The 12,748-nt window shown below is 44.3% G+C and overlaps 1 protein-coding gene across 5 annotated transcripts in view; it reads right to left on the bottom strand.

The window, feature by feature from the left end:
* Positions 1 to 12,748, bottom strand: part of atp11c (ATPase phospholipid transporting 11C) — a 51,208-nt gene that overhangs the window by 25,229 nt on the left and 13,231 nt on the right. For all 5 annotated transcript variants that reach the window (XM_034689969.1, XM_034689967.1, XM_034689968.1 and 2 more), the window contains exons 2-3: positions 5,851 to 5,970; positions 4,259 to 4,348 (exon numbers count right to left, since the gene is read on the bottom strand). In XM_034689969.1, the coding sequence (XP_034545860.1) occupies positions 4,259 to 4,348; positions 5,851 to 5,970 (210 nt within the window). The remainder of the gene's footprint in view (positions 1 to 4,258; positions 4,349 to 5,850; positions 5,971 to 12,748) is intronic.

The following is a 12,748-nucleotide window of genomic DNA, read 5'->3' as shown; positions in this document are numbered from 1 at the left end:
CGTCTCACACAGTTTATCTGCCCTGATTCAAAACAATCCCTACTAAACTTCCAGATGGCCTGATACCTTTCCTCCTCTGCACCAAATGCAAAGCCAAAAAACCTCAGAGATATGAGTAAACTGTGTGTGCTGCTGCTGATGTGTTGGTGTGATATCAAAGCTGCAGAACGGAGCAGCACAAAGCCCTTCATCTGTGCCGGGGAAGTGTGTCAGAGTGAGCGACAGACAGCAGGTTCCCTTGGTCCCAGGGCAGTGCTGTGGGCCCCCTCGTGTCCTCCCACCCTTTCACCCTCTCCTTCTCCCTTTCTCTCCTTTTCTCCCTTGCTCTCTCATCGCTGTTTCTCTCGCTCTCTCGCCCTGCTCTATTCCAGTTCGATCAAATTCGAGCAAAGACATGCAGAGCTATTTATAGCCGAGTGGTGCTTTTTTATCAGCCTGTGTCTATTTGTGGCTCTCAGAAGTACAGAGGGCTTCCTGCTGCTGACGTCAGCAGTGCAGCGCTGCAGAGAGATGGGTGGAATGTGGGAGCGAGAGGGGGGGAGAAAGATGGAAAAAAAAGGAACCAAATGACAAAAGGGAGAGACAAAAGGGGGATGTGACAGAGTTGCAGGATGCATGACATTTGGTCGTTGGTTGGGCATTTGCATGAAACCTCTCAGGGGAAGTGAGGGTTTATTTCTGTCGACGTGATACGAATGAAAAAAAATTAGCGCGCAGCGAGCCTGTGTACCTGTTTCTCTCTCATCCCCTCTCTGTGATATAATAGCAGGCTACATGGGAAAAACTGAGTGGTTAGGATAAGGAGCCCCTCAAGAGAGGCTGGATTAGTGGAGAAACGCCAACCACGCTGCAGCGAGGGTAAACACCATCAGCAAAACCCAGGACACCCACTGAGTCATACATCACACGCACCAGCACGTACACATACATGCAGTGTGCTCACACACAAACAAACGTTCACCACAGCACACTGAACACGCTGATAATCCTGAGGTGTTTGTGTGTATGATGCAAACATGCTTGCTGGTTTGCTCCGGCATTAGTTCACAATGATTTCACACATTAGATCACAACCGTTCATAATCTACAACCTTTATCCACTAGCTGAGGAGAATATGAAGTTAAAGCAGACTGACTGGAGTAAAGAAGATCAAAAGGGAACTGTAAATACAGGTCGAAACCAGGGCCAGGGGGGAATATAAACACTGCAACTGATCTGCCATTGACTCAAGAATTATGGAATTACTTTGTGACAGCAGCACAGTGATATTTCTCAGGTTAGTACAGTGCTGGGCTTTAGGGAGCAGTCACTCTGTGAGCTCATTTGGTCTGTATGCGACCACAGAGAGCTCATCCCTCCTGAGCAGACCCATCACGAGCACCTGTTTACACTGGAGGCCTGTTTGAAACCATGGTTAGGATTGTTGTTATGTTAAAAGGGGGTCATTAGTTTCCATCTTCATGGCTTAGATAATAGGAAAGACACAGAGGAGAGGAGAGGAGAGGAGAGGAGAGGAGAGGAGAGGAGAGGAGAGGAGAGGAGAGGAGAGGAGAGGAGAGGAGAGGAGAGGAGAGGAGAGGAGAGGAGAGAAGAGGAGAGGAGAGGAGAGGAGAGGAGAGGAGAGGAGAGGAGAGGAGAGGAGAGGAGAGGAGAGGAGAGGAGAGGAGAGGAGAGGAGAGGTCACTCGAGAGCACAGAGCAGGGGAATAAGGTTGCCAGTCAATGCATTATAGTCAGCGCTCTTGGCCAGCTGACAGTTTCCACTTATGAGGATAGGGCAGCAGAAAGAATGAAGCTAAAATCTGGTAAAACTGTCTTTTCTCTACAGATAATACCTGAAGAAATGCTCCTACAGAGAGACATGCAGTTCAAATAGAAGTTCTGTTTTGCCAAATTTTATGCACCATCCAATCTCCTCTTGTCTTCTGGGGACATGGGTTGAATGTTGAAACAAAGTCTCATACTGATTCATCCTTTGAACTTTGTGACCTTATACTGGAGTAATTCCATAGCAACGTGCTAGATAAAAGATATCTACACGTCCCTGAGTAGTCTTTAATAGCCTGTAATAAAATCTATTAATTGGGTGGCACATGATCTGACAACTCTGGAACAATGGACCTAATGGTTGAAAGAGGTAAGCTTTATACAGCTTGATTGCGATTGAAGTAGATACAGAAAGACTGACCTTGTATCAATGTACATAGACTGAAATAAATACTCTTTATAGAAAGCATATGGAATGAGTGTAGTTTATGTCTTACATTGAGATAATGTTCTAAGAGAGTGAGGAGCAAGAGAATCTAATGAAAGCAGAAGTTCATGTTTAGATATGAAAGAGGTGGTATTATGCTTCCTCATATTTCAAACATAGATATAAAGTAACAATGTTAGACGTCCATACTTAACATGTGCAAGTTTTCAAATCGCTAGGTATGCCTATGTGATAGTAATCCCTGAATTTGTGAGTAAACTGCTCAAAACAGTCCGTTTTTAAAATACTGCGAGATCTTCACGAGATCTTTGCGAGCCTTCCTGAAATTGTGATGTTGTTGCATAAAGATCGTCCAACTGGTTCATCAGTGCTGCTGACACAGTGGAACAACATGCCACCATAGACTGTATAAAATATGGACGTAGTTTCCGTGACGTCACACATCTGTTTCTGAAGCTCTGTTTTGAGGCCAATCGGCGGCGGCAGCCATATTGCTGCTGTCGAGCGATTGTGACGTAAAGAGGCAGAGTTTGAGCCTCCTAGCCAACAGCTACAGTGTACCCGCTTATCAATCAAGTCAGCTGTGCCTCTCTTTGGAAGACCCGTAATCCCAACATCTTCAAAATTGCAGCGTTAGAAAATAATTCACCCCCCGTACAGTGTGTGCCGATAGAGAAATGAGCTATCCAGACTACACTCTGCTTTTTTGAATTGGTGTGTATGTGGTTTCCGGTACTTCTGGAGCCAGCATCAGGCTGATCCTCGATAAACTGCAGTTTTTAGCACTTCCGCATTGGACTCATATTTTTAGGCCGGAGGTTGCCACTTGCATGCCACTAGCAACATGGAAGGAAACAGTCTGCCCTAAGTTCCGCCCCTCACAGGCTTCCAGAGGGCTAGCCAATCAGAGGAAGAGGGGTTTGTAGAGTGGGGGGCTTAAAGAGACAGCAGCTGAAACAAAGCGTTTCAGACAGAGGCTGAAATTAGGGTTTTCTGAAAAAGTGTAAGAAAAATAGGGATCTTTTTTCACTGTTAATCATGTAACATTACAACAGAAGTACCAGAGGTGCAGTATAAAGCCTGAAAAACAGCACAATACCCCCTCTTCAAATTTAAATTATGAGCTTCTACTGCTCTTTGGTTTGGCTATTCCTTCTTAGAGCAACTGAAAGCCACCTTGAATATGGGATAAAAGTGTTCACATGTGTACTCTCTCTTTATATATATATATAAATGTAATGAGCAGAACTACAGAACATCAAATGATCTCTGCAGTGTGAGTCCATTATCTCAAGAATGATGAAAATAAACACACACCTACACAAACTATGAAAGCTCGAAGGAGCTATAGAGAAGATTTGACACCTGCTATGAACACAAACGCGTTGCACTGTTCCCACCTGCGATAACCGTTTCACACCCGCCCCCACAACATGCAAATAGCCACACTCTCTTGCACTTCCTCTCATACAAGAGACACTCTTGTGGGTAGGAAGAGCTCACCAGACTCATCTTCAACTGGACTTAATATGCCTTATTATTAGGGATGCTCCGATCGATCGGCCACCGATCATTATCGGCTGATTTCTGTGAAAAATTATGTGATCGGCATATGCCGATCAATGCCATTCATTGCCGATCACAAAAAAACATCACCTGTAGCTCATGCTTGGCAGCCTGCAGACTGAAGAGGACCTGTGTGTCTCTCTTGAAGAAGTAAGAAAAAACATGTTTTTTTTCTTCCATGTAGCACTCACCATAACTAAATTGAAAAATGTACAGAAAGTCCATGTGATCGGTATCGGTGATTGGCAGTGATCGGCACTCATGGCTGATCGGTATAGGAATCAGCAGCATAAAACCTGATCGGAGCATCCCTACTTATTATGTTGTCTGATGATAACGTATTAGACATGCACACACTGGCTCTGTTTCACTTCAGCCACAGCCAAAACAGATAGCCCTTAACGTTCTTATTATGTAACAATGAAAACAAACTCTAATCTTTGTTTGGGCTGGAGTGCTGAGAAAATGTGTCCTTACCTGCACCAGGAAGATGATAAGGAAGTAGAAATTGGCAATTCTTCTAAACTGTTCAAACAGGTTCTTTGGTAGAAAGTTCCAGACTGTATACTGTGAGAGAGAGGAAGGAAAGTCACAGAGTTATCACAATATATTTTGGGCAGCTATTCTCTGTTTTTCCCATTCAGGCATGTTAATGTTTGTCAACTAAACTTTGGGAGGTTAAAGAAAGGCTTGGCAAAGAGGGAGTGAGATTAGAGGCATTCAATATTCACAGACTCTTGCATGTGTGCATTCTGTCTGAACTGAAGCGAGGGGGAGAGGAAAGGCAACTTCAATAGCTGGGAGTCTCTGTTCCTTGTATTGCCTCGGGAGACGGCCCTTGGGGGACCACAGGTATTCCATTGATTCAGATTAGCGATTTATCTCCTTAATTTGGCTCCCCTTGAACGCCGAGCCAATGAACTTATCAGGCAGGTGACTGTGTCTGTGTGTTTTGTTCTTTTTTTTAAGCGTCCGTGACTGCTGATACCATCGAGGCTGAAGCGACACTTTTATCTGCTTAGATCCCTGAGAGGCAGCTCAACAATACACGGCTGGTAACTTTGTGTCACACTACAAAGTATCAGGGTGGAAAACACAAATACACACACACACATATACACAGAGGGAATCGCGCAATAAAGCAGTGTTTATGAAGGGGGAATGTCTGCATGGGGAGAGCGTTGAAATGCAGCGGCAGCAGAATGGCCCATCTCATTTTGCCAGGGAGGAAAGAGAGTGAAAGTAATGAGAAAAGGGGGGGGTGGCAGGAGCGAGGGTGGTTGAGCCCATGGTGGTGGTGGTGGTGCAGCAGCAGCAGCAACGAGAGCGAAGGGAGGAGAGGCGGAGATTGGTCATTGCAGAGTGCAAAAGCAACAGGATGATGGAGAGCGGAGGCATGGAGGAGCATAAACACTACAGCCAGGGTAATTAAAGGCTGTTTACCCTGACATACTGGCAGGAGCCGATTGATTGGCCCATCCTCACTGGGACCCTCTGCACCACTATAAATCCCGCTCCCGTCTCACTCTCACACACCGAGCTTCCCTCCCCTTATCACCCTCCATATCCATACGCTAACCTGCCTGAGCCTGTCGCTGACAAAGGGCTGACGGACTGAGATTGAAATGGCAGAAAGGGAAGTGAGGTCTATCAGAGCACATGGGGGGATACTACAGAAAATGCCCACCCTGCTAGCAAATTAATAGCAGCCATGCATTTCACTGCCACAGCGGCTGCTCCCCTGACAGACAAATCATCCTCCTCCGTTGGGAGCGAGGATGAGCATGTGGAGCAGCAGTGGGAGGAGGAATAAAGACAGGAAAGACACAGGAATGCTCAGGACTGTTCAAGAGTGCATTTTGCATTCCAAGTGTTAGATAAGAGAAGAAAAATGCCTGAAGGCAGCTGGAGCATAATATGCAGAGGAGCTGAGAAACAAACGGAGAGGTATATGAATTTCATCTCAAGGCAGCAGGATGAGAGCACTGAGATGTGTGTGTGTGTGTGTGTGTGTGTGTGTGTGTGTGTGTGTGTGTGTGTGTGTGTGTGTGTGTGAGTGCCTGTCTCACCTTGGAGGACACGATCCTGTTATCACAGAACTTGGGTGGGATGAACGCCTCATTGGTTGAACATGACCGATGGCCAACGTAGATAGTCCGACTGTCCACTCTTCTCTCATCGCGGCCAAGCTGGAGGAGGAGGAAGCAGCGGAGGTGGGAGAGGATGAAGATGAAAAGAGAAAAACAAGGGAGGACATGTTAGTAAAAATGTGGGTACTCGTCCACAGTAAAAGAGTAGTTAATCTCATGCAAGTAAAATGACAAGAACATCCTACCAGGAAAGACTCAAATTGTCTCCTTAAGGTAAGCACAAGGACTTGAAATAAATCAATAAAAGCTCATGTTTGCTTTATGGTTCACTGTTATTTCAGCCTGCAGCAAATCAACAATAATCACCAAGGATTTGTAGAGGCCATAAAACATTTACAGTGTGATGAAGCCTAAAGTCCACCCACAGATCAAGAATTAAGAGATTAGGATTTCTACTGGGGAGCAGAAAATTAAAAAGACTTGGAAGGCACTCTACTGGAAAAAGTTGAGCACAGGCCAATACCTCTGAGAGGGGACAAAGAAAAGTATGACATGGGTCAGCAGTCCAAAATGGTGACTGCATGAGGACTATAACTTCATTTTCCTCTCTCCTAGGTGGTCACTCATCGATGATAAACGAGTAATAAATGCAGGCAGCCAGGAGAAAAATGCTGTGCTTGGATTTACGAGTGGAGCTGTCTTGTTGTGATGCAGATGGCAGGGTGATATGTACTACATATGCACACACACAAAGAGACGCACAGAAACACACAGACATATGTGTACACACACTCCAAACATTAGGTGGCCGGGACATTCCTCTTCCTTAAAAGGCAGGTGAATCACAGGCTGAGGCAGGCAGGCAGGCAGGAGTGCTTTTCACTGTATTTTATTGTTCCCGAACGTACATCCCATAAACAACGGTCTAAACGATGAACAGAAATAGAATTTAAGTATTTGAAATCAGTTTCTTTCACACTGTGTGTAACTGAATCAGTGTGTAAAGTAACCTAAGGCTGTTACTACACATCACTTATTGACTGTAAGGGGAAACATTATTCATTAACATTCTTTGAAGGCTTGTGAGAGCTTTAATTACATAGTTCTACAAAAGATTATGAAGCAGCATTGTTACAGTTTTATAATAACAATGGTTAAATAAGAGGATTTCAAGTGGATCAGTCATGTTTGAACAATGCTGAGTCTGTTTAATAAGGCCACTAGCTAAACCCGAGCACAGACGCATACATATTGCATGATAACTAGTGAGATATCCTGTAACTAAATTAGACTTGAAATTAATCCTGACTACGCATAAGGACACATCTTCTTTTCATCTGTTTTTTTCCAGTCCTGACGGGTGCAGAGGAGAAAACTTGGCGGGGCTGTTCGTTCGCTGGCCGGGGTTTCTGTCCTGACTTTGGCTGTGGGTGAACAGCCACTAGCAGGGGCTGCATGATCACGATAGCAGCAGAGCCAGGATACTGGATCAGCCAGAGCTACTGCAACTGCACCCATGTTTGCTCCCACTTTCTCTTCTTTCATATGCTCGAGGATGTTCCTTATCTCAGCAAGGAGGATAATTATTCTGACCACTTTTAAGGGTAAACTACAAACATGCTCAAGATGTTGACTGTTCCAAGTAGTAAATCAGTTATCAAGGTTTTCTGCATATGTGTTTGATGGAACTATTCTAACTATTGAACTATTCCTTATTAATTAAGCACATAAACTAGATTATGGAGGCCTAAAAAGGTCACATTCTGGGGAGTCTTACACAGGACTTCCACCAAATCAGTGTCCAGTCTGTCTCCGATCCGCGGCGGTCCGGCTCCGTGCGCTCTCGTCCATCAACAGCTACTGGTTGCGTTTTCGGAACGCAGCACAGAGCAGGACCGCTGGACAGCTGGAGTCAAGTGACCGAGGTTTTCCCACGGCAATCACTGAATCAAGGATTTCTTTATCAGCCTCTGAAAACCTCTGACCTGTTGACTCCAGGCCTAGCTCCGCTCAAAATGACATTTTTTTGTTATAGTTAAGTTAAAAACGATCTAACGATAACACGGAGTGGTTTATTCTGAAAATTAACCAGGTTTTTATTTGTTTTGGTGCCTGACTCCATCTGCTCTGTGCTGAATTGATGCGTCGTGCTCCGGCATCCAGCAAAAATAGAAGGATCAGAGACGCAGCCGGAACACAACGGCGCGGATCCAGTGGGGGTTAACAGATTGACTAGAATAGAAACCTATCAGATCCAGTGCTGTGATGGATCAGAAATGGACCAGAGACAGATCTGGTGGAAGTCCCGTGTAAGGCTGTTCACTTTTGCAGTCCTCATTCAAAATACAACATTTATGTATTTGTATGTTTAATATTCAAACTATTTTGGGGGATTGGGTTTTATTGTAAAGGACAGCTCTTATAACTGTTTTTAGCATTGATGAAGCTTGTATGAACTTGACACGTTGGTTCAAATACCTCATGGTGATGGAGAAACAGCTTGTTTTGAAGTTGAACAACATTTTGTTCAAGTGTCCTCTCCACTACCACAAACAGATCTGCACATTTATTTTGGTGCTTCAAAGTAGAGCTGGGAGAGAACACAGAGGGAGCAGGTGAGCGGAAAACAAAAACAGAAATCTTTATTTGGACCTTCTCAAGATACAGTAACTCATTCAATTATTAACAACACCAGATGGAAATCTCATCAACCCTGGTACATTGTTGAAAAATTGATGCACCAGAGGGATAAAGTCAGTAAAATGTCACAAATATCAGGTATTTTCAGTATGGATAGCACATGCTCATGATGCAGCTGCAGAGCTCAGAAACAGCAGAGACCCAGCCCTGCCAGCTTTAAAGACAAATAGGGATGAGGTCAGTCATGGTCCATGACATCAAATCTTACATGTTAAGATTACGGGTTGGGAGGACTTCAACAGACCAAACAACTGACCATCACAACCTAATTGATTTGAAAAACGTAACAGCTTGTTTGGACAATTTACATAGTTTCAGGCACCAAAACAAAATTTAAACCTGGTTAATTTTCAGAATAATACCAGGGGCTGATAAAGACAACAGGGGCTGATAAAGACAACAGGGACGAGGTGAGGAGGAGAATCCTTGATTCAGTGATTGCCACGGGAAAACCTCGGTTACATGACTCCAGCTGTCCGGCAGTCCTGCTCTGTGCTGCGTTCCGAAAACGCAACCGGTTGGCGTTGACAGACCAGAGAGCACAGAGCCGGACCGCAGCAGATCGGAGACAGACTGGACACGGATCTGGTGGAAGTCCCGTGTTGAAGGCTGGAGGATCAAAGCAGAATACTGGATCGGTCAAGGCTACAGCACCAGTATTTGCTTTCACTTTCCTCTCATACTGAAGCATGTTCTCTGCCTCACAGTGGATAAAACTATTCCCAGATTAAATGACTAAATCATGAGTGTATGTATGTTTCAAACCATCTCTTCTTTTCACCTCAAACAGTCAAAAACATCAACAAAGACAGGACCCTACCCACCAACCCTAAAACAGAGTTGTGCTTTCAGCTCAAGAACAAGTTGTGCAGCTATTACTGCATCTGTAAATTATTAAAGTTTTGCAGGCAGGGGATCTGTTTTCTCCAACATAAAGGCCAGCAACATGTGGGTTGGGGAGACAAATTACCATGAACATCTGATACTGGACAAGCGCCAGGGGTCGTGTGAATTACGGCCACCTGGACAGGGAGCTGCCCAAAGTCTGCTGCTGATGAGAGGTTAGATCAAAGAATGGCTTCAAACGCGTTGAGATCTAATTCATGCATGCAGGGACATAACACTGCTTACATAACTCTAGCTAACGCAATCATTTGCTTCTCATTAGTGGTCAAATAACACTAAATAAAGGCCAAATCTTCGTCTTAATTTTGCATTGTTATGAGGCTCAGACTTAAGGCTTATTCAGAGCTCTCTTATGCATGAGCAACATTCACACCTCAGTTTGGCTGTCAAATCTACCATCTCATACCCGCTTGACACACACTGACAATTCTTCAGCAGGACCGGACAAACCTGGCTGCCAGAGGAAGGAGGTAGAGAGAGAGGGAGTGGTTGGAAGAAAGAGAGTGAGAGCAAGGAAGTATAACAGGTTCCAAGGACACAAGCATATCCAGGTTTTCAATATCAAACAACAACAACAAGCCTTCAGGATGTGCAGTAAGCCAAAAAACAACCCCACGGACTATCTTGTTCATTTATTTGAATCAGAAGCAGTGTTGCTGACAGTTATACTTCCTCTGTGCAATCTACGAATTTAATATCAGCACTGCGGATCTGCAATACTGCTAACACCTAATATAACATTAGGAAAGAACGCAGGAGCAGAGAAAGCAATCACGTACAAAGGGCTGTGCAGACAAAACACGAAGTGCAAGTATGGAAGAATTTACAAAGCAAATTAGCCTGGAGTCAAAGGACGTGCAAAGGGCTGTAGCTCCAGGATTATTACAGGTCAGACAGCCAACAGGAAGAGCTGGCTAGCTGCCCTTTTAGTGCCAATCTTTACCTGTGCCCATCTCCTTAAGATTGATTATGCACATGAGCCATGCTAATGCACAGTTTCAAGGGTGCAGGCCTATCAGATAAATACACACTAGTCTTCATGTAGATTAAGTGGACATTCGCTACAAGATGCCAAAGCAAGGCTTGGTCTCAGGGAGGGTGTTGAAAAGGAAATGTTGGCCCTTAGTAGGAGTAGGAATTGAAAACCGGATCCGAATTAGAACCGGTTCTAATTGATCAATTCCATCGGAACTGTACACCTCAAATGTTATCGATTCTTCTTACAGTTCATTTCCCAGCACAACGTCACGTCCCGTCATGTTGCGCTGCATCACGGTACGTTGCATTACTTCAAACACTCTGCGACGCAGAACTCCTTCAACAACAAGGAAACATGGAGAGGAAGAAGCGGTCTAAAGCGTGGCTCCATTTTAGTAAAAGAGATGAGAACAATACTGTATGCAATCAGTGCAACGCTGTCATCTCATGGAAAGGTGCAAGTACCTCAAATATACTGAAGCATTTTCGACTCGGCCTCGAAGCTTGGGGTTCGCGTTGGGTTGAAATGGAGAAGGGTTCCATAACATGTTCGTGTCGGGGAGGCGAACCCCCGCCTACCTCTCCCCTCTCCGAATTCAAAGTATTTTTCTCCAGGCTCCAGGGGCCACGTCAGGACTCATGCGGCCGAAAATTAGGCACAGGGAGTGGGTAAAATACCTCCGCGATGACCCCTGGAGGAAAAGCGTTTTTCCTCTCCAAATTCAAAGTCTTTTCATCCAGGCTAGAAGGGCCACGTTCGGACTCACACGGCCGAGATAGAGGTCAACCTGTTCAGCATGTTCAAGTTGAATATGTTCATGTTCAGTCTTGTGCAGACATACTTTTTGGAAAAAATTAAATGGTTTCTTTTGGTGCGGAAGACTGTATAAAACTACTTTTTTCTCCTCAAAAAAATACTCAGGAATCGTTAGGAGAATTGATAAGGAATAGGATTGATAAGCAGAATCGACAATGGCATTGACATTGATAAAATCTTATCAATTCCCACCCCTAGCCCTTACACACATGCACATAAACCAAGCTGAAAATTTGATTCTATATAGAAACGAGGAAGTTCTCCATGCCTTGGGGCTCTAAAGATAAGAAAATAACTGTTCAATGGCGATTGATTTAGTGGCGTATTCACAGTAAAATGTAATGAGGGTCAGACCATAGGGTCCGCTCCATTTTGAAGCAGTTACGTGATCGCAATGCTCATCAACAAAACAGTGAGCTAAAGGCCACACACAAGAAATGCTAATGCAAGGAAAGAATAGAACTGATTGCATTATCTTTGCCTTGCTGTCAAAGGTCAAACAAAACCATTCTATGCCAATGATGTTAGCAAGTAAAGCAAAAATGGCAGAGTCAAAGACTTGTTTATTTTTTACTTTTTCGGGGGCTTTGTTTTCTGTTTATTGATAGGACAACTGATGAAACACTGGAAATGTGGGAGTGGAGAGTGAGGGAAGACATGCAGCAAAGGGCCATGGCTATAGCGGCTGAACCAGCAACCCGCTACAACAAGGACTTCAGCCTCTGTATATAGTATGCACACTTAAACAGCTAGGCCAACTGGAGCATCAAGTGCCAGTATTTTAATGCCAAACAGGAGCTGGATCCTGGGTGAAAAAAGCATTGGCTCCAAAACCTGAATGGAGGTCAATAAAGCAAACATCCAATACTCCATTGAGCTGAGGTGTAACTGCTCAGTCAGAAATAAACAGTGCATTAGAAAATTGAAAGTTTGCATTAAATTTTGCTTTAAACTGAATTATGCACACATTGAGAAATGAGCTGAGGGCAGGACGGGGGGAAAAGGTGCTCCACTGAGAGCAGAAGGACTGTGAGTGTGCATTCAGCTGCTGCCAGACTCCCAATGATGACTCGGGTCTTATGACACTGTGTCCTGTCACACCATCTCACTACTCGGTGACTGTGCCGCTTTGTCACCATTAGCTAACCAGAACCGGAACATTTCACAACCATTCACATTGTAATACACTTCATTACAAAAGTAACTTTCTGACAGGAACTTTGTGAATTTTGTAATTCTGTAGTAACTTTTGACAGACAGCATGTGGCCTCTGCTTACAAGGGACTCTTAATCATAACACTAACAAGTGAAGTAGTTTGAAGATGATGTGAATAGCTGTGAAAATCTAAATCTATCTAAAACAGAACCACTGCTGAAGAAACTCAATCTGACATGACCAAGAAAGAAAAGTCCTGTTCTCAGGCGAGGTAATGTATTAAAGCATAACTAGCGTTAATAAGTCAGCTCAGATAAATA

Source organism: Notolabrus celidotus, chromosome 8 (genome assembly GCF_009762535.1).
Source record: "Notolabrus celidotus isolate fNotCel1 chromosome 8, fNotCel1.pri, whole genome shotgun sequence".
Lineage (NCBI taxonomy): Eukaryota > Metazoa > Chordata > Actinopteri > Labriformes > Labridae > Notolabrus > Notolabrus celidotus.
Note: the sequence above shows the minus strand (reverse complement) of the source record. Positions and strands in the feature narration are given on the sequence as shown.